The sequence below is a fragment of the Phoca vitulina genome, unplaced genomic scaffold, assembly GCF_004348235.1.
Source record: "Phoca vitulina isolate PV1807 unplaced genomic scaffold, GSC_HSeal_1.0 scaffold38, whole genome shotgun sequence".
NCBI classification, from domain to species: Eukaryota; Metazoa; Chordata; class Mammalia; order Carnivora; family Phocidae; genus Phoca; species Phoca vitulina.
In genome coordinates, this window is record NW_022589741.1 from 8727524 (window position 1) to 8749328 (window position 21805).

At 41.8% G+C, this 21805-nt stretch overlaps 2 protein-coding genes across 7 annotated transcripts in view; both read left to right on the plus strand.

Annotated features, from left to right (window-relative positions):
* Nucleotides 1-14053, plus strand: part of DIXDC1 (DIX domain containing 1) — a 66874-nt gene extending 52821 nt beyond the window's left edge. For 4 of the 5 annotated variants that reach the window (XM_032427814.1, XM_032427815.1, XM_032427813.1 and 1 more), the window contains 8 exons: nucleotides 140-232; nucleotides 312-383; nucleotides 1165-1254; nucleotides 1598-1759; nucleotides 2241-2307; nucleotides 8084-8189; nucleotides 9171-9279; nucleotides 10676-14053. In XM_032427814.1, the coding sequence (XP_032283705.1) occupies nucleotides 140-232; nucleotides 312-383; nucleotides 1165-1254; nucleotides 1598-1759; nucleotides 2241-2307; nucleotides 8084-8189; nucleotides 9171-9279; nucleotides 10676-10756 (780 nt within the window). In that variant the 3' untranslated portion in view covers nucleotides 10757-14053. Of the gene's footprint in view, nucleotides 1-139; nucleotides 233-311; nucleotides 384-1164; nucleotides 1255-1597; nucleotides 1760-2240; nucleotides 2308-8083; nucleotides 8190-9170; nucleotides 9280-10675 lie in introns of those variants that run through there. The other variant, XM_032427816.1, reaches the window with a different exon arrangement.
* Nucleotides 14054-16796: 2743 nt separating this feature from the next.
* DLAT (dihydrolipoamide S-acetyltransferase) overlaps nucleotides 16797-21805 on the plus strand; it is a 37085-nt gene continuing 32076 nt past the window's right edge. Inside the window, exons 1-5 of one of the 2 annotated variants that reach the window (XM_032427794.1) lie at nucleotides 16797-17418; nucleotides 17901-18002; nucleotides 18310-18434; nucleotides 18593-18746; nucleotides 21532-21658. In XM_032427794.1, the coding sequence (XP_032283685.1) occupies nucleotides 17140-17418; nucleotides 17901-18002; nucleotides 18310-18434; nucleotides 18593-18746; nucleotides 21532-21658 (787 nt within the window). In that variant the 5' untranslated portion in view covers nucleotides 16797-17139. The remainder of the gene's footprint in view (nucleotides 17419-17900; nucleotides 18003-18309; nucleotides 18435-18592; nucleotides 18747-21531; nucleotides 21659-21805) is intronic. The other variant, XM_032427792.1, reaches the window with a different exon arrangement.

Below are 21805 nucleotides of genomic sequence, written 5' to 3' on the forward strand. Positions count from 1 at the left end.
AATTTCTTCCTGTGTGGCTTGAGGAAAGGACTCTTCCCCCTGAGGCTCTCCTTTGCTCGGGTGGAACTCGCCGGGCCCACGGTGAGCTGTTCAGCACGCTTGGCTTTGCTACCGTCTGAAAGCTCTGTCTCAATTGCAGAAAGAGCTGGGGCAGAAGGAGCGCCTCCTCCAGCAGCACCAGGCCAAGCTGGAAGAAGCCCTCCGGAAGCTTTCTGAGGCCAGTTACCAGCAGGTGGGAACATAGTCACGCACTGACTTCCTGCCCCTCCAGCCCGAAGACATCCTTTTCTGATTCAGTGTCTCATTTGCAGGTGGATCTAGAGCGGGAGCTGGAACAGAAAGACGTCCTTTTGGCTCACTGTATGAAAAGAGAGGCAGATGAGGTAACTGGCACCTTGCCCCCCCCCCCACATCTGCAGGATCAAAGAGGCTATTTGGTGAGGGGGTTAAGAGTGCAGGTTCCAGGGGCTCCTGGCTGGCTCAGTCGCAACAATATGCGACTCTTGATCTCAGGGCCTTGAGTTCGAGACCCACACTGGGTGTAGAGAATACTTAAATAAATAAAACTTAATAAAATTTAAAAAAGAGTGCAGGTTCCAGGCAAAGAAAATCTGGTTTCGAATTCTGGCTTTTCATACTTGCTGCCATTGTGTGACCTTAATTTGCTTTGCTTTGAGCCTTAGAAATAAGACTCATTAAAAAAAAAAAAAAGAAGATTCATCTGAAAAGAAAAAAAAGAAATGACTCATCTGGAAAATGAATAGTCCACTTGGCACAAAGTCAGGCTCAAAAAATATTAGTCATTCTTCTTTTTTTTTTCCTCACCAAAGCGAAGCCTGGAGGTGCTGGAGCAGCATTCTCAGGCCCTCCGGTGGCCGGGCTGAGGTGAGGTTGGGCGTCTCCAGGCTGAGGCTTCCATTGTGCTCATTCCTCCTTCAACAGTGCCAACCAAGTGTCAAGTACTGGGGTTACAGCAGTGAACAAAAGGAGGAAAAAATAGTCTGTGCACTCATGAGGTTTACATTCTAACTGAGAGCGACATGAACAAATACACAATGATCTACTATGTCAGGAAGGGATAAGTGTAAATAAGAAAAGTAAGACAGGACATCTTGGTTTGGAACTTTCCCTTATAACAAGCATCGCTTCTTCTTGCTGCTATAGGTGACCAACTACAACAGTCACAGCTCTCAAAGCAATGGTTTTCTCCTTCCTGGGGCCGGCAAAGGAGCTGCTTCAATCACTCACAAAGGGGTAGGTTCTTAGGATTTGCGTGCAGACCTCCCCTTCCAGCTAAAACCAGAAGAGTAGCCTAGCCTTTGCCAGCGCCCTGGGCCTTTTATACCCCAGTTCCCACATCCTTGCGTCTGTTGAGTGCGTAAGATGTGAAGCGCTTGCTATCCACCATGAATAATTAGCGGGCAAACAGGAGGCCCACTTCTGTGAAGGAAAATTTCTTACCATTCACACCACCTCCCTCGAAAATAAAAGACCTGTCCTGGGAGGCTCTCTCCTGTACCAGCTTAAGCCCGGCGGTTGGGATGTGGTTAATCGTACGGCGCCATGCCTGCTCAGGGCACCTCCCTTCTGCCCACAGACCAGCGACCTGCAGCTCGTTCGGGACGCGCTCCGCAGCCTGCGCAATAGCTTCAGTGGCCACGACCCTCAGCACCACACCATCGACAGCCTGGAGCAGGGCATCTCCAGCCTGATGGAGCGCTTGCACGCCATGGAGACCCAGAAGAAACAGGACAGAAGGGTAATGCTCTTCCTGGGCTGGTTCTCTTGGGCAAGCACCCAAATAACTTAGTTTGATCAAGTTTAGTTTAATGAGGGCCATGCTAACAGACAGGAAGACCCTGTCCAAGGTTTTCCTCTAAATGGAGCCGACTCTTCATCAGGAAAGGCGTTCGTGATAACTCTTGCTCCTAGAAATTGCGTGTTTAAGGAATTACGGTTCTTGACCCCACGAGGGGTCTCTCTTTACTGCTTCTTGCCCTTCCTCTTCTCCCCTGAATGAGCTTGGCATTGGATGTGGAAATAATATGGGAAAATGCACTGGAAACTAGAAAGCCTTTTATAAATGTAGATCATTATTGTTAGGATATACTGTCCGATTTTATATACTGTGGAAGATGTGGTAGAAAAGTATATATTTCAGGTACAGTTTTATGATTTAAATTTCTTAGATAAATTCTCCTACTGATCATAACTCTTCACATTTTCGTGTGGTTCCTCAGGTTCGGGGCAAGTCACCCAGAGCTCAAGCAGGTAGTGAATACCGGGAGTCCTGGCCCCCTAATTCAAGTAAGTACTCATTATTGCTGAGGAAGGACTCCCTAGCACATTAGATCAGAAATTTCATGTTTTTCTTGCTACCAACATTTTGAGAGTAGAATTTTTCTTGTGATACTTCACTCTTACATTGTTTTTATAGCAATACTTAAATCAAGTTACTTCTAGGACTCTGAAGACACATACCATCGTCATCACCACCATCACCCCAAGTACCATTTAGCCACTCGCAGGATGCTGCTGACTCAGGCTAAAATATCTCTGGAAAATCTACAATATCAAAACATTTACACTGAACACAGCAAAATATAAAACAACAAGAACACACACAAACCATTCTACAGTCCCAAATAGCACAGAAAATTTCCAGTTCTTCCTGAAGGCAAGAAGTTTAATTTCTTTGGAGATTTTCCTTAAAACCGGGTGTGCAGGTCTGTCAGTTTGAGTCCTGCAAAAGATTTGCGCCACTTAGTGGCCACGCCTGAGAAGTAATTTAACCTGCTCTGTGCCCTCTCCTTACAGTCCTTTCCCTGTTCCTTCAAACATGCTGGAAACCTACGCTGCCTGTAATTTCTCTTTTATCGTGTATGTTACCTTTTGCTTTAATAATGGCCACATTTTCTTATCTTTTTATGGTCTACCCAGGCCTAATCTAAAAGTCCATAATAATCTACAAAAACCAAATAGTAAAAAGCTGACTGTAACCAATTTTGTCTGTTACATATGCAATTTTGAAAACTACATTAATAAAAAAAAACAAAGTAAGACACTTAAGATACTGGCACAATAAGAAAGGTAAAATGTTTTTTGTAGGGTAAATAAAATAATATGTAAGCCCCCAGGTACCTTTTCTTCTTGAATGAGGGATTTACACTGGGAACAAAACAAATTATATTAGTACCAGAATTAGTTTCAATTTCTTTTTCTAGCATTGTTTTGAAACAGTCATTTCTGTTCTTTTTTTAAGATTTTATTTATTTGTCGGGGCGGGGGAGCGTGTACAAGCAGGGGGAGCGGCAGGCAGAGGGAGAAGCAGGCTCCCTGCCGAGCAAGGAGGCCTATGCTGGACTTGATCCCAGGACCTTGGGATCGTGACCCGAGCTAAAGGCAGACGCTCATCCAACTGAGCCACCCAGGCGTCCCTCATTTCTTGAGAGGCTTTTTATTTTATTGTCATCCCCTTCAGTACTTTTTTTAGGTTAATGTAAACTGCCAATGCAGAGAAGTCTAAATATTTGGAAATTCTTCTTTAAAAGTCTTAATAAATTCCTCCATTCCTGGAAAAACCCTTTTGTGTATTTGTAGGACTTATCCCCAATACTGCAAATAAATTCATAGCTGCTTGTAAACTAGGATGTTAATCTAATTTCTGTATTCACAAATGAGCTACAAGGTCTCTCTTCTGAAAACACAAAAGCTTGTGTAACTCGCTAGCCCTCTAGCTACTGACTTTTTTCTCTTATTCCCCCCATCAAACCTTGAAAAAATAGTCTACCACTTGTCCTTTTTCCATCCTTTCTTCCCATTCACTACTCAAGCCACCAGTCGACTGTTACTCAGCTAATCCACTTAGTGTTCTTTTTGTTGGATCAATGTTGACCTTCTCGGCCTTAATCAAAGTGGTTACTTTTCAAACCTTACCTTCCATTGACTTTTCAGAATCACTTGCTGTTCTTGAATAGTCTCCTTCTGTACACGTTCTTCCTCTTTAACTTCAATGCCCACCAGTTATTCATTCAGCAGATGTTTATTGAGCATCCATTATGTAGTACCTGTGCAGACACAGGAGACACAGAGATGAACAGGATGGACGTTTGCCCTCTTTGGATGTGCAGACCAGTGAACTCAACAGTCTCCTTCTCTTGTCTTCTCTGTCAAACCCTTGAATGTCGATGTGTCCTGGGATCCATGGGAGGTCTAGACCTAGGCCTTTTCGTATTTTTTTAGATAATCCCTTCCACTCCCACAACTTCGATTACTCTTATGTGCTGATTATTTTTAAACTTTAATCTCTAACCTCAGCCCTTTTCTGAGTTTCAGGGCTATATTTCTGAATGACAACTAGATATCTCCCTGTAGGTAGAAAGGCACTTCAAACTTTGTGTCCAAAACTGGACACAAAGTAGAGTGGGAAAAATATGGAGTATGGAATCAAACAAATCTGGGGTGCAGTTTTGGCTCTCAGCAGAGTATGTGATCATGGGCAAGGGTGTTAATATCATTGAATTTTAGTTTCCTTGTTCATGAAATGGAGATAATTTTGAGGGATTAGGAGCGTTAAGTGAAATATTGTATGCAAATAATGTGGCATAGTGTGTGGCATTTAAGAGGTGCAGGCAAATGTTAATAGTCTCAGAATACCTTCCAATTATTCCCCTCTGCCTTATGCCCTGTCTTTCTCCATTTCATCACAGCCAGATCTCCTTAAAGAGTAATCTTCTCTCTGAATCCACTTCTTTTTTTGCCTTTTACTCTTAAGGGAAAACAATAATAATTATTTCAGATTTAAAAAGTAATACAGTAGAGGGGCGCCTGGGTGGCTCAGTCGGTTAAGCATCTGCTTTTGGCTCAGGTCATGATGCCAGGGTTCTAGGATTGAGCCCTGCATTGGGCTCCCTGCTCAGCAGGGAGTCTGCATCTCCCTCTCACTCTGCCCCGCCACCCCTCTTGTGTGCTCTCTCTCTCTCAAAAAAAAAAAAATCTTAAAAAAAAAAAAGTAGTACAGTAGATTAGTGGAATAGAATTGAGAATTCAGATAAAACCAATACATCTCTGGTCATTTGACCAGCAAATAGTCTCTTCAACAAATGGTGCTGGACAACTGGATATCCACATGCAAAAGAGTAGAGATGGACCCGTACCTCACACCCTCACACCATGTACAAAAATTAAAAATGGATCATTGATGTAAGAGCTAAAGCTAAAAACTCTTAGAAGAAAAACAGGGAAAATATTCATGACCTTGGATTCTCAGCAACAAAAGAGAACAAAGCATGAGCAACAAAAGAAAAAATAGGGAAATTGGGATTTCATCAAAATTAAAAACTTTTTTGCATCAAAGGACACTATCAAGAAAGTGAAAAGACGGGAAAAGAAAATGAAAAGACAAAGAGAATAGGAGAAAATACTTGAAAATCATATATCTGATAAGGATCTAGGATACAGAATACATAAAGAATTCTTACAGACTGACAACAAAAGACAAAGAAATCCAATAAGGAACAGGCAAAGGACTTGAATAGGCATTTCTCCAAAGATAAACAAATGGCCAATCCACACATGAAAAGATGTTTAAAACCAAGAGTCATTAGGGAATGCATATCAAAACCACAATGAGATACCCTAGTTCTAAAGGAATGAAAAGTAAGTGTTGAGGATGTGGAGAAATGGGAGCTCTCATACATTGCTGGTGGGGATGTCAAATGGTACAGCTGCTGTGGAAAACAGTTTGGTGGTTCCTCAAGAACTTAAATATAGAATTACTATATGATCCAGCAATTCCATTCCTAGGTATATACTCAAAAGAATTAAAAACAGGTATTCAGGGGCGCCTGGGTGGCTCAGTCGTTAAGCGTCTGCCTTTGACTCAGGTCATGATCCCGGAGTCCTGGGATCGAGCCCCGCATCAGGCTCCCTGCTCAGCGGGAAGCCTGCTTCTCCCTCTCCCACTCCCCCTGCTTGTGTTCCCTCTCTCGCTGTGTCTCTCTCTGTCAAATAAATAAATAAATCTTAAATTAAAAAAAAAAAAAGTAAAAACAGGTATTCAGAAAAAAAAAATTTGCACACACATGTACATAGCATTATACCCAATAGCTAAAAGGTGGAAACAACCCAAATGCTCATCACCCAATGAATGTTTAAACAAATTCTGACATGTGCACACAATGGAATATTATGCAGCCATTAAAAGGAATGAAGTACGGATACATGCTACAACATGACCCTTGAAAACATTAAGTGAATGATGCCAGACACAAAAGGGTATAAATTGGATGAATCCTTTGATATGAAAAGTCCAGAATAGGCAAATCCATAGAGACAACAAATAGAGTACATCAGACAGATGCCAAGATTAGGAAGGAGTGACTGCTTAATGGGTATGAGGTTTCCTTTTGGGATAATAAGCTGTTCTAGAACCAGATAGTTGTTAGAGTGACATAACACTGAATGTACTAAATGCCACTGAATTGTATACTTTAAATGGTTAAAATGGTGAGTTTTGTGTTATGTGAATTTTACCTCCATTTAAAAAAAGTTAGTTAAAAAAAGTAATATCCAACCTCTGGCTAGGATGTAGAAGGCTGGAAGGAGTCTTGCTCCTACCCTAATAATAAGACAAGGTTGGGTAACCTAAAAAATATCATAACTTTCTTGAACCCATGAGAGAGATGAGATCATAGGGCAACCGACTAGTCTGAGTACAAACGGGAGCCTCCAAGGAGAGACTGGATGCAAGCACTGGTGTACTTTTGGCAGAGCACGGGAGGAAGATGGCGCCACCATACAGGAAGAATGGAAGAATTCAGCTAGGATTGTAATTGGTCAAGGCTAAGCAGAGAGGAGGAACCCTTGGGGCCACAGATGCAAGAGGAGTTTGCACACACTTGCAGGCTCTTTATGGACCTCCATTGGGTGCTTGTGAAAAATACTGGTTGTGGGAAGAGAGTCTAGAGAAAACCTTTCTTGGTGGTGGAGGCCCAGAGATGGGGAGCAGCTACCACTGCAGGAAAAGCATGAAACATTCTTCCCTAAGGAACAAAAGCCTTAAGCCAATAGGGAAGGGCAGCAAATCTGTTTCCCCCTCCCTCCCTGTCCCAGGCAAAGGTGAAGACCCATTTTGGCAAGGGGGATGGAAAAAAGGAAAAGAGAACTGTCTACTCCTGGGAGCCTGGTAGGACACTGTCTTGGGCTCATATATTTAGAGGTTGTCTACCTTTGAGGGGAGTGTAGGATCACTGCAAATGCCCCACCCTCAAGACTGAGGTTGGGGGGCGCCTGGGTGGCTCAGTTGTTAAGCATCTGCCTTCGACTCAGGTCATGATCCCAGTGTCCTGGGAAGGAGCCCCGGGTCGCGTCTGGCTCCCTGCTCAGCGGGGAGTCTGCATCTCCCTCTGCCTGCAGCTCCCCCTGATTATGTGCTTTCTCTATCAAATGAATAAATAAAATCTTTAAAAATAAAATTAAATTTAAAAAAAACCACAAACAAACCATGGGACCAATACATACAGATTCTGTGTAGCTAAGGGATAAAATAAGTCTTGGACCTTGCACAGTGGAAGCATGAAGTCCCTTGGAATCGGAGTTTCTGAGGTTCTTGTTCCTGCTCAGTTCTGTGGTTCTTGCTCTGTGGTTCTTGTTCCTGCTCAGTTCTCTTTTCATGAATGGCACGAGCAGTGTCGTGCCACCGTCTAAATGTTGGCAGCATCTGCAACTCCTGCTGTGTGTCCATTCTTCCTTGGTGGAAATCTTGTCTGGCTTCTTTGACCTCTTTTGACTCTGAGCGCAATGCCTGTCAGGACACTCATTATTCCCTGGTAGAGATACCTGGAATGGGCGAGAAATGGTGGCCTCATGATAGTGTCCATGTCTGAAGCACCTCCTGGCTTCGTGGCCCCAGTGGTGACGTCCTGTGGATCACACCCTATGGACGTTGTTGGTGTTTTGCAACGGTGTGAAAGCTGGGCTGTGACCTCAGGCAGCTTCATTCTCCTGGGGCACTTTGAATGACAGGAAATGGGGGGGCGGGGTAGGAGCAAATTCTGACCACGGAGTCTCTCTCTGATTGCAGAGTTGCCTCACTCACAGAGCTCTCCAGCTGTCAGCAGCACCTGCACTAAAGTGCTCTATTTCACTGACCGGTCACTTACACCCTTCATGGTCAATATACCAAAGAGGTGAGATTTGGGGATCGCTATTTCTCTTTTACTTTTTAAAAGGACAAAGTAATGACAGGAGGCATAATCATGAGTTACTGCCCACTGAATGAGCTGAGCGGTGTTTGAGAAACAGTACGGTGTAGTAAGAATACAGATTGGGATCCTAGTTTCAGTGTCACCACTAACCAGTGGCATTACAAGGGACAAGTCATGATCTGCTGCAAGGTTCAGACACAATAATAGTGCTTCCAATCCTGATACACAGATTTGTTCCAAGTTAGGAAAAACCGTTTTTTAAGGGCTTAAAACAGCCCCCATTGATAGCCATGGATTGCAGCCTGGCTCTCCAGGGCTATTAGTCATTGATCTTGGTCCTATTTGATGATTGCATCTAAGCAACTGAGAATTCATGTTAAGAACCTTCAAACATTCATTTATACTCCCTTGTAAGGTAAATGGCTTTGAAAGAAAGACTTCTTAAACTCTGGAACCTACAACTGAGAGAGGTAATAGGATGTCCCTCTCCTGGAGAGTTTGCTTAGTTGGTCTGGGCTAAAGGGGAGCTTTCCGAAGCTGGAAGGATGAAGACAGTGATGTCTGATTTAACTCTACCAGCCTCGGGAAATGGAGTATTGTTGCAAAGAAGGAAATCAAGAGAACTTAGACATATTGATAGTTCAACAAATTAGATTTCAGAGACCTTATGATGTCTTAGTTCTAGAGTAAAACAGAGAAAAGTGATCCGGCTGCTGCCGAAACAAAAAATCTATTTTAAATTCTCAGATCACCCCATTTGTAATGCTATTCTCCTTCCCTCATGGTGGCTCCCTAACCTCTGCTGTTGTAGAATTGTCTGGGTTATCAGGGGCAGGGACCTAGCAAGGCCATGCCGTTTCTGCCTGGAGAGTCTTTGGCAGGGGCCTGGCTTTAAAGCTAACATCTCATCTTTCCAAAATATTGATAAACAGTCTATTTCAGTGCTCTTGCCTTTTGTTGCAGATTGGGGGAGGTGACACTAAAGGATTTTAAAGCAGCTATTGACCGGGAGGGAAATCACCGGTATCACTTCAAAGCGCTGGATCCTGAGTTTGGCACTGTCAAAGAGGAGGTACAGAATCCCTGGGGAGTCTGGGTGGTATTGCTGGTGATTCCTGAACCCCAGAGCCTCCTCCTCGGGGACCAGTACCCAAAGTACCCGAGTTCCCTAACCAGGTCAGAGGAAGTTTCCAGAGCCTCAGACCAGTCTGATTACTCTAGACCGACGTGGTCAGGGAATCGCACAAGGAGTTGACAGCTTCTTCAGTTCAAGGACTTAATCACTTTGACCAAACTAGGATAGAATTCTTTATTTCAAAAAGGAGAAAGTTTTAGGGGCGCCTGGGTGGCTCAGTTGGTTAAGCGACTGCCTTCGGCTCAGGTCATGATCCTGGAGTCCCGGGATCGAGTCCCACATCGGACTCCCTGCTCGGCAGGGAGTCTGCTTCTCCCTCTGACCCTCCTCCCTCTCATGCTCTCTGTCTCTCATTCTCTTTCTCTCAAATAAATAAATAAAATCTTTAAAAAAAAAAAAAAAAAAAGGAGAAAGTTTTATTAGTGAAAATAAAGGGACCTAAGCTTGAATCAAGGCTTGGCTTTGGGGTCCCTTCTCTATCTGTAGCCAAATCTTAGAAACCTTTCTGCTTCCTATGTCGAGCAAAATAAACAGGCATGAATATATGGAACTGTATATCATGATGGTAGTTTCTCAGATAATGAAAATGAGGAACTTCTGGAAAGTCTCCTATGCTTATTCTCAACTCGTTGACTGTTTTCTTGGCCTATGCTCCTCTTTATAATCCATCTGCCAAATATAGGGAAGAGAGTTCTGGGTTCTGACATAATCACGTTGCGATTAAAGCCAATGTTTTATTTCATAAATATTTCCACACTGAAATGCTTTAATAGCCCTGTTCTATTAGTGGCTTAGAAAATTGAATGAATGAATAAAAAGAACTGCCTGTTCTTTTGGTCTTCTATCTAACCTTTTACCTGGGACCAAAATTTTACCCTTTCTCATTTTTGTAATGCTTGTGCTATTGCTTTCTCCTAAGGACCCTAAAGTGCTGTATGGTTAGTAATTTATTAATTCTAATCAATCTCTATAAGCAAAGCAGGGTTAGGGATGCTTTTGCCATTTCATAGATGTGGAACTAAGAATATATGTTATGTAATTTTAATAATATATAATAATATAACACAATAGGATATATTATAGTATATATTGTATTATATATAATATACATAGTCTATTATACAAAATACAATAACATAGTACATATATTAAAAATATTATATATCTATTTAGTTATAACTTTAGGGATGAAACCAAAGGGACATAGACTCTAACTTAAGGCTTTCCTCTGTATGTTCTTATCCTCTGTGTTGAGATCTTAGTTTTATCAGCAGCTCTAAATAGACTCCCTATCTTATTTATTTTTTCATTGTGGCTTTTTTTCTTCCTCTAGGTTTTCCACGATGATGATGCCATCCCTGGGTGGGAAGGGAAAATTGTAGCCTGGGTGGAAGAAGACCATGGAGAGAATTAATGCTGAGTATTGGATTGGGGGCTTATGGAACCTGGCACCCCCTGGCTGTTTCACTCAGGAAAGAGGACTAAAACCAGAATACACAAAGAAGTTTCTAATCCGTGCTGCCAAAACAGAAGCTTCTCCAAGTGGGACGGCCCCGGGCCGGTACTGTTGCTGTGCCCGGCATATGTGGTACTTAAAATCCCCTGTCCACCTGGAGACCATGGGTTCATCTGGAGTTCCTTGTCCGTGGGAACACAGTGTTTTATTCTACTCTGAGGACAACAAACCGAAGGCCTTAACCAACGGGAACGGACGCTCCCGCTCCTGTAGGGGCATGGCTGCTATTATCTGGAACCTGGGAATTGGACGCATCACTCCTATGTGTTACAGTATTATTTTAGTTGGCCTCAATGGTTGCAGCAATCAGAGTTCCAGCATTTGTACTCACAGACAAGGCAAAGGTACCAGCTTTTTTGCTTCTTTGCAGCTACTGCAAACCAAGAGTAACTCATGAGGTGGTACCAAAGATGAACGCCCACTCTTCAGGAATTTTTTGGACCGGACATGGATGGTGCTGAATTGTTGATTGGATGGAAAAAGGGCTGCCCATATTGTGCTATACTTTGCTAAAAACATGATGAAGTAAGACCTCGGGTTGCCTCTTGTGTCTTAACTGGTTCTGCAACTTGTCCTTTAGCCCACAGAGGGCACATTTCATGTACTGCTAGTTTTCTCTGGGGACTCTTCCACTGTAGAGCCATTTTTTCCCCCTTCCAGCTGACGAACTTTGTGTTTGAAAGGAATAAGGAGTTAAAGTCTCCTTAAAAATCTAGGCGGGTATGGAAAGGTGCTGCTACCCATATTTTCTTGACTTTCTTTCTCTCATGACTTCCTTTAGCTCATGGTATCTCCTTTGCAGTCAAAAGGAGACAGACCATTAATTTCAGTATTTGTGATTTATGAGTACTGTGCATGAGTTACTGGTCTGCCCCTCTTCATTTCAAGTTATTTTCTATTATATATTTAGTCTAGGTTGATCCTTGAGGGCACAATAGGAACCATGGGGCATGGAGCATGAGTTGTGAATGGCAGGGTTGGTTCTGGGTAAAAAAAAACCTAGAATCCTTTCATGTGCAACATTGTCAAGTGTAGAAGCTGAAAGAAAAGAGTTAAACTTCCAGAGATTACTTAATAACTTGGGTTTTCTCAGTCATTTACCAAGCACCATCAACTAATCAGCCATATATATATATGTATGTATGTATATACATATATATGCGCGTGCGCGCGCACTCACACACACACATTCATTCCCAAAAGCAGTCGGCCTGTGACCACCGATGTACACTGCCAACCAGGAGAGTCAGACAAGTCAGTTCTGGGTTCTTGACCTGTCTGTCTCTAGTTCATCTCCCTTTTCCAGCTATTTCAACAGACGACTCATTGGAGCTCTGAAACAACATTTTGTTGTTTTATATAGATGTGTCTTTTAAAAATAGTTCATGTTTGGAGAATTCTTTTGTACTCATTTGCTTTTTGTCCGAGAACCATGTCTATTTTTATAACTTGAGTGTGAGTTCTGTATGTTCTCACATTGTGTATACTGTATCCATTTTCTAGAGAACCCAGTAGCTTTTATACAGGCTCTTCTCTTCTTACCCTTGTGGTTTCAGAACAAGCTTTATTTTATTACAAGTATACTAATGACAACTAACTCCTGGTTCTAATTCTACCTGCCGTTTTGATTGTGGAGGTAGTTTTACGTAATCTATTTGATTGCTCCTCTAGCAGACAGAAGGAGCTCAAAAGATACCTGATATCTTTCAGTAAGTTTACTTGATCTTCTCCTACTGAAGAATTTCTCATTAGAAATGACTGGGAAAGTTTGGGAAAGTCAGTCAAAAGCAAGAATAATTCATTATGAAAGCAAACAGAAGAAAAGAGGATATTCTGAGTCTGTCTCCCCCCATCCCCCCCCCCCCCCCCGGAAGTCTGGAGAAAAGGTCCTCATGTCACCAATTTCTCTGTTGCATGAATTTTAGTGTTTTGCTATAAGACAGCATGAGGGTTATCAGGCCAGAATTCGTTATTGTATTTCCAGTACAATTTATCTTGAATATCTGTCTCTTAAGTTAGTTTTTACTTGTCAGTTTTCTTTGAGCAAACATTCTCAACATTATGTAGAATTTAGCTTTTCAGAGAAAATTAAACGAGAGAAAAATTTCAAAGTCCTCTACCTTATTTGGCTTTTGTATCTCTGTCCTTTGGAAGAGGAGCTGCACGGCCTTAGTACCTCCCTAGAAAGCTGAAGTTGAGCTCAGGGGAGAGAATGAGATAATTTTTTCCCCTTCAGCTCAATAATCTCATATGCCATGGGTAATAACTAAACACCCCCATTAACAGGATGTCGCTCCAGTAATTTTTGTGTACAATGTGTTGGTAATCCCCATTCCAGTTTCTCAAGACAGGAACCTTCTGAGGAAGCGTGTGCATTGGTTCCTTCTGGTTTGAATAGATTCCTGTTTTTTACACTATGGCTGCACTCTAAGCCTCCTGACTTATTCAGAGTATTGTCCCCTGGTGACATTTGTGTGAGATAGTTCATCCTAACACTGAAATTCTCTTTTTTTGAAAAAACTAAGGAACTAGAATGTTTAGAGTTCATAAAATAACCTCTAAACCTGTGAGATTAAAAAAAAAAAAATGATCCTCTCACAAAAACTAATTTAGAAGAAAGCTCGATTCCTTCAAAAGTCGTCATTTAAAAACTGATGACTATTCTCACTCAGTTCCCTAAATTAGCTGGAATTGGAACGCTTTACAATTTGTACCTAAAGAATTTGGGTTAAACTCAGTTAATGGCATTCCTACTTACTGATTAACATTTCAGCTCTTTTTGACCAAGATGGTTGTAAATTAGGGAAAATATCTTTATGTTCTACATCCAATCCAAGAGGACTCTAATTACTTAAGAGCATTTATGTCATAATAATTTTCATTTTTTCCATAAAATAAGCGTTATGATTGCACACTCCTGTTGTCTGAATTTATGTAAGAGGTATAGCTTGCTCAAAATATATATGTAAAGTTATATTTTCTTAGAAACATGGATGTTTGCAACCTTTGCTTTCAGAGATTACCACCATGCATTCTCCCTGTTTTATGTTTTCGTGAAGACTGCGTTATACCAGAGGCTTCTGATTATCAAAGTGATAACCGGTTTTAACTGCCTGTATGTACCAGATTTGTGAACTAATTTAAAAAAAAAAAAGCAGAAACAAACCATGAATAAAATGGAGTTTGCAAACTAAATACCATTAATCATTTTCACTTGTGTTTATTGACTGAAATTAATCAGCAAAGCCATTTACATTTAGTGCAAGTCAATTTCCTCAAGCGATCTCCCTGGTAGCATGTTTACTCATTACCTGGGGAACAGAATAAGGATTACTTTATTGCTATAGATATTTTACCATTGGCATTTCAAATGTAAGCACAAAACACGTTATTATTGCCAAAGAAAATTCATTGATTTAACACTTCTTTTGAAATTATATATAAATGTGCAAACAAATAAAAACCTGAGTACAAGCTGTATGACAAAAGTCTTGAATGAAAAAGCGAGAAACATTAATTGGAGACTTTCAGAAATGCATATTTAAAAGAACCAGAATTTCCAAACTAATTTGAAAGCTGCCTTCCTAAAACTTAGGTCAGCTTCATTTCACTTCAATTTAAATGTTTTATGTATCTACATTTGTAGTCCTGAGCGTTTACTTGACTTGCAATTACATATTTTCAACTATTAATTACAAGCCATTTTAATTAGTCATTATGTTAAAATTAAATATGTAAAGAGCTTAATTCAAATCTTTCATTACCCAGTAATTCCTCTTTCCATCTACCCATTTCCTATCGGTTGTCACCATTCTACAAGTCTCTCTACTTCAAACCTTAGTTTCGGCCTTCCTTTTCCTTAAATTCTGTTATCAAATCTGTTTAGGGGAGTTCAGACCTATTCTCTCAGGGCTGAAAACCTAAGATTTCCTAGCCTATCTCTGCGGTAAACTTACCGCCCAGACGGTTTGACCTGTGCCCTCCTGTCATTTACACCTGTCAAAAGTATATTCAAGGGGCGCCTGGGTGGCTCAGTCGTTAAGCGTCTGCCTTCCGCTCAAGTCATGATCCCGGGGTTCTGGGATCGAGCCCCGCATCGAGCCCTGCATCAGGCTCTCCGCTCAGCGGGAAGCCTGCTTCTCCCTCTCCCATTCCCCCTGCTTGTGTTCCCTCTCTTGTGTCTCTTTCTGTCAAACAAATAAATAAATTCTTTAAAAAAAAGTATATTCAAATACAAACCAGCTATGCACTGAAAAATACAAACCCAAGTTTAAGCAATCCTACCTAAGGACGTGAATAGTAAACTGAGGATAGTATCATACAAAGGCTAATTTAGATCCAGTTATTAAATTCAAATACAGTGGAAGTAGTAAGATATTCTGGTCAATTCAAAATCATTAAAACATTTTCATAATTTATAAAGTTACGGTATAAGCCCTTTCACTAATCACAATTATTCTTCCAATAGTTATTCAGTTTTACATAATTGTAATATAATGGCTCTACTCTTACAATTTCAAATGTGCCTTTCCATTTAATCTGGAAATTTTTTATTTCTCAGTTGTATTGCCTACATATTACTGTTAGGCAGCTGTGACTGCCTGAACTTTCCTCATTTTTGGTGAGTTATGTTTATCAGTTCTTTTTGTTAAAAAGACACTAAGACAGTTTTTACCTTATTCTGATAAGGGTACTAGAATAGACTTTTGGGGAAAGATGTAAACTTTTTTTCCCAGTCTGTTACTTGTTATACTGCCATCTATAAAGACAACCATTGTATTCGGTCCACTCAACGAGTGGAGTGCTTTTTCTCTGTAATCCCATTAATACTGGGTTTTTGCTTTTTTTTTTTTTTAAGATTTTATTTATGAGAGAGAGACAGATCGCAAGCACAAGTTGGGGGAGAGGCAGGCAGAAGGAGAGAGAGAAGCAGACTCCCCGCTGAGCAGGGAGACCCTTGCAGGGCTCCATCCCAGGACCCTGAGATCATGACCTGAGCCGAAGGCAGACGCTCAACCGACTGAGCCACACAGGTGCCCCTGGGTTTTTGCTTTTTAAAGTTTACTACTTTAGTAGGTATGAAATAGTGCCTCCTGGCTGTTTTAATTTTCCAAATGTTTAATTACTAGCAAGGCTGAACATACTTTTACACGTTGGTTTTTCCTATTTTTTGTGTTCGTGTTTTATGACCATCTGTACAATGGGGACGTATAAATACAGCACGTGCTACCTCCTAATCTAATGTCACCCTCAGCTTAGAAATGAGGTATTTTTCACTTGTAGTATGATAACCCTACAACAGAAGCATACCTAACAAATGTTGTAGATAACTTCTCGTTGATTAATTCAAACGACATGCCTTCAACCTCCATTATTTACCGGATAGTATACTAAAGTCTGTAGTTTTGTACGAAATATTTCAAGCACAACAAAGCTTTCTGCGCTTTAAAGGGATTCTATGGTAAGTCAGAAACGCAGATCTGTTCCGTAAACTTGTATCTTCATACACAGCATACATGCTCAGTCCCGCGGCGGCACACCTTAACGCGGGCATGAATCTTCCGCTTGCTGGCCTTCGCACCACTCGGCTGGAAAACCTGTTCACTGATTTCCGGGTATGCTACAAACCTGAAATTAAACGTCTGTAAACTGATCCCGGCTGCGCGGAGCGAGGCCCCAAACCTGGCCACGGCCGGGTCAGCAGAGGCGGGCCGCACATCACCAGAACCTTCCGACCCCCTCGGACAGCCCCGCGCGCCAGTCTTCCCGAGCGCTCCGTGGCACCGCCCTCGGCCTCCGGCTCCCTTCCCAGCTTTTCTCACAACTTGGCCACTCCCCCTCAGCCCACCTCTCAGGCCATCCTGCCTCTACCAGCCAGGCTGTCGCCGTCTTTTTAAGCTCCTCCCTGTCGGCCGTGCCCTTCCCGTCGCTTAGGCCCTGTCCTACCCTGAGATGCCTCTCCTAGGACCCCTCTACCTTCCACCCTCTCCGCGTCTTATTTCTCCCAAACTTGCGCCTGCATTGGCTCCGCTGGAACGCCGCTGCCCCTGTGGCTGGACAATAGTTACCCTACCCGCTGTGGGCCACCCTTTCCCCTATTCCCTGGAGGAAGAGCGGACGTCCCACCCATTTCTGGTCTGGGGAGGGGTGCAGTGAATCTTTGGAGCCCATTTTACGACAATGTGCGGCTGCGCGGCGCGGCTGACGGCAACGCCGCACTGCTCTTGGAGAGGTCACTCCGGAGACGGCGTTGGTTTTGGGGTGTGGGGGCTGCTGGCGGTATGTGGCGCGTCTGTGCTCGACGGGCCCAGAATGCGGCCCCAAGGGCAGGATTCCGGGTTCGGTGGGCGGCCTTGCGGGAGGACCCGGGAGCTCCGTGCGTGACCCCGCGGGCTGGCGCGGCTCCGGCTCGTTGCAGTAGTGGGACCACGGGGTATGGCAGGGTCCGGGCACTCTGCGGCTGGAGTCCCAGCTCGTGGGCCACACAGAGGAATCGCCTCCTGCTGCAGCTTTTGGGATCGTCCAGCCGCCGCTGTTATAGCCTGCCCCCGCATCAGAAGGTGAGCCCCAGACCTGCCCTTCGCGGGATCCCGTTTGTCCTTTAGGGCAGACTTCTTAGCCTCGGGATCCTCCCTCTGAGGCTTCAGTGGTCTTCCATCCCTCTTCCAGTATGTATCATTTGTCTCTTCTTCAATACCCAGCTTTGCTGTGGCTCTTGAGCCAGTTTACCTCTCCTGATCTATTTATTCCATTGAAGGAAAAGAGTTCCAGGCGTTCGTCTCTTGATCTATTCCATTGAAAGAGGAGCTACAAACCTGAGGCTATTTGTGGAATGTCTGCTGAGTTACGTGCTCCCAGGGGACTGTGGAGCAGGAACCCTGTCACTGGAGAGCTGGTGGCAGGAACTCCCTTTCTATCCCCAGTGCCCAGTGTGGGACCGGACTCAGTACACTCTTTGCATCAAATACAATTGAATGAAGCGTTAAGCCAGACTGAGAGGTAGCGTTTTCTAAATTTAGTGTTTCTCCTTTTTCTCCTCCAGGTTCCATTGCCGTCTCTTTCCCCCACAATGCAGGCAGGCACCATAGCCCGTTGGGAAAAAAAGGAAGGGGAAAAAATCAATGAGGGTGAACTAATTGCAGAGGTAAGTTGTTTAAAACATGGACATTAGTTAGAAGGAACTGGCTTAGCTAAACTGACTGTTAGCTTTCCGAATAGGTAATTATCCCTTTTGCTTAAGAAACTTAAGGTGTTTTTACAACTTGATATTAGAGAAGGTTGGTTAGATAAGTTGTCAGCAGCTAGCCAGCCTGATTTTTTAGCTAATTCCTTTCAGGTCTATTAATAGAGGCTTTATCTTCACATGACTGTTGAACTGTATGATTCTAGGCACAGTCTAATAAATTTCATACTGGTAGCCTTAAGCCTGAGTTGCTGCTTTTTGTTAAAAGGTTGAAACTGATAAAGCCACTGTTGGATTTGAGAGCCTGGAAGAGTGTTACATGGCAAAGATCCTGGTTGCTGAAGGTACCAGAGATGTTCCAGTTGGAGCTATCATCTGTATCACAGTTGAAAAGTGAGTAGTACCTTGGTAATTTGTGGAACTCAGGTGCTTAGTGGAGTGTTTTGACCCAGAACTGAGAAAGTAGGAGTTAAAGGCTTCTGAGACTACTTTTGTAGGAGATAAATCTGCTTTATAACCCCCTGTACTTACACATTCTTTCTCTTCCATAGGCCTGAGGATATTGAGGCCTTTAAAAATTACACATTGGATTCCTCGGCAGCATCTGCCCCACAGGCAGCCGCAGCACCAACCCCTGCTGCCCCTGCTTCACCACCTACACCTTCTGCTCAGGCTCCTGGTAGCTCATATCCCACTCACATGCAGGTGAGGCTCAGCCTCTGGTTGTTTGCTCTAGAAAACTTAGTATTCATTATTTTTCGTATATGGCCATCACATCCTGGAAACTGGCATTAATTATGGCTAGGTCTTGTCATTTGAAAGTAAAGAGAGATTAAAAAGAAGAAAGTACATAGGGATTTAAGTATGCAAATTAACAATTTTATTTCTAGTCATTATTTCTAGGAGTGTGAACATTGACATTCCTTTAAACTTTCTCAGCCTCAGTGTAATAGATAGGATAATGCTTGGCATTTCTCATTCAAGAACATTGTATTAGATTTGGAGGATGATTTGTACTTATATCTACTCTTTGTATTAATAGAGTGTTTAGTAGGCTTCTAGTATTGTCTATTGAATAAAAGTCCCCAATTGATGTTTTCCTTTGACATGTGGTGTTTATTTTCTAAGAGTGGGTGAACTAGTCCTGTAATATTAATGAGGAAACTGACATTAAAGTATGAGTGTAGAATAGACAAAAGAGTTGAAGGCAATAAATATTCTGTTAAATAAATCCGTTTCTAAGAAACTACAGCAGTTTATTAGATATTACAGTAATCCCATGTATATTTGTGTGTTTTGGGTATTGGAAATGGGTAAAAAAGCAGCTGGCCCTTTTCTAAAGGATTAAGACTAAAGCTTTTCTTTCACTTAGTTTATTTGTAGAAATTTCTGTATAGGAATCATTTTATTTTTTGGACATAATGTTCTTCACATGGTCTTTTATTAACAGCCACTTGTGAAGTTTTGTGTGGTGTTCAGGTCACACATTTGTTTCATCCTATTCAGTAAACTCTATCTCACTACATAAAACACACTTCATTTCTCTCCATTTTATATCTGTGACTTTGTGTGCAAGTGTTACAGTGGTATCTTAATTATGTTTAAAGATCTGTATGGAGATTATTGGCTCCAGTGGTTTTTAAGAAGTAGATGGAGATGGGGCACCTGGGTGGCTCAGGTGGTTAAGCGGCTGCCTTCAGCTCAGGTCATGATCCCAGGGTCCTGGGATCGAGCCCCGCATCGGGCTCCCTGCTTGGCGGGAAGCCCGTTTCTCCCTCTCCCACTCCCCCTGCTTGTGTTCTTTCTCTAGCTGTCTCTCTCTCTCTGTCAGTTAAATAAATAAATAAAATCTTAAAAAAAAAAGTAGATGGAGATGACTAATTCTGAATAAGAAAAACGTTCAAAAAATATTTTCTAATTAGAGTTCTAAGTTTTTCTTCTTTTTCCTCTTTCCCAAGACATTAATTGAAATGATTTTTCTCTCAGAATAATCCTCTTGCTAATTAGATATAAAAAACTAAGAAGATAGCAAACAAAACCCATAATTACTGGGTAAGCATCCAAATTCGGTGGACACACAAACCATATAAATAGCAAAGCAATGTTTCATTGAGATCAGCCAGTCTGATGTTTAGATTTTATTGGGGTGGAAGTGACTATTTCCTTTATTTATTTATTTTTCCTGCAATAGTTACCAATTTGGATGCCTTTTCTTTCTTTTTCTTGTCTGATTGCTTGTGACTAGGACTTCCAGTACTATGTTGAATGAAAGTGGTGAGAATGGACATCCAGGATACCTTGTTCCTGATCTTAGAAGGAAAGCTCTCAGTTTTTCACTATTAATTGTGATGTTACCTGTAGGTTTGTTATATAAGCCCTTTATTTTGTTGAGTATCTTCTCTCTATGCCCACTTCGTTGAGAGTTTTTATCATGAATGGTTGTTGTACTTTGCCAGATGTTTTTTTTGCATCTATTGAGATGATCATATGTTTTTTATCTTTTCTCTTATTAATCTTATATATCACATTGATTTGTGAATATTGAACCACTCTTGCATCCCTGGAATAAGTCCCCTTGATTGTGGTGAATTTTTTTTAATGTATTGTTGGATTCGGTTTGCTCATATTTTGTTAAGGATTTTTGCATCTTTGTTTATCAGAGATAATGGCCTGTAGTTTGTTTGTTTGTTTGTTTTTGGTGGTTTAGGTATCAGGGCTGGCTTTGTAGAATGAATTTGGAACTTTTCTTCCTCTTATTTTTTGTAATAGTTGAGCAGAATATGTGTTGACTATTCTTTAGATGTTTGGTGGAATTCACCTGGGAAGCCATCTGGTCCTGGACATTTGTTTGTTGGGAGTTTTTTGATTACTGATTCAGTTTCATTGCTAGTGATCAGTCTGTTCAAATTTTCAGTTTCTTCCTGATTTAGAAGGTTGTATGTTTTAGTAATTTACCCATTTCTTCTAGATTGTCCAATTTGTTGGCGTATAATTTTATATAATATTCTTTTTTGGGAAGTTTGGGAGAAATGCAATTTCCTCTGAGTGAAAAGATAGATGCTAATACAGAGCACAGCAAAATTTTAATGGAATCGTGTAAACCAAGATCATTCTGTGAAAATGAAAAATTCTAGCTTAATGTAAGTGATAAAAAAGATGAAAGGATGCTCTGTGCTTAAATATGTAGTTGAGGAATTAATTTTGACTATCTAGAAAGAAATCTTTCCTAGTCTACCCCTTGCTTTTAACTTTGGTGGAGGGGGGGAGGTCAGAGTATCACTGGTACTGTAAATCTTGGGCTTTGAAGGGTGATTCAACTGGTGCGGCACTACTGAGGCATTGATCTTTTGCTGTTATGGGGGCATCAGACAGGTGGGAACTTGGATCGTCAGTCACTGTCATTCCATAAAACTACTGAAGCTTGCCTAAGTGCCATTGTGTCCAAGGCTTTCATAATGTGTTAAGCAATAATATGTGTTTGTTTCTACAGGTGGTTCTTCCTGCCCTCTCTCCCACCATGACCATGGGCACAGTTCAGAGATGGGAAAAAAAAGTGGGTGAGAAGCTAAGTGAAGGAGATTTATTGGCAGAGATAGAGACTGACAAGGCAACTATAGGTGAGATTTCTTCAGCTCTTAATGGTTGAGGCACTGAGTTTTCCAGTGAGGGAAGAGGATTGCCGTCCTATCCTATAATGAGTGAGTGATAACACGAAAAATTTTAATTTTTGGGATTCATTTCCTGGAACAGGCTGTGCCATGACA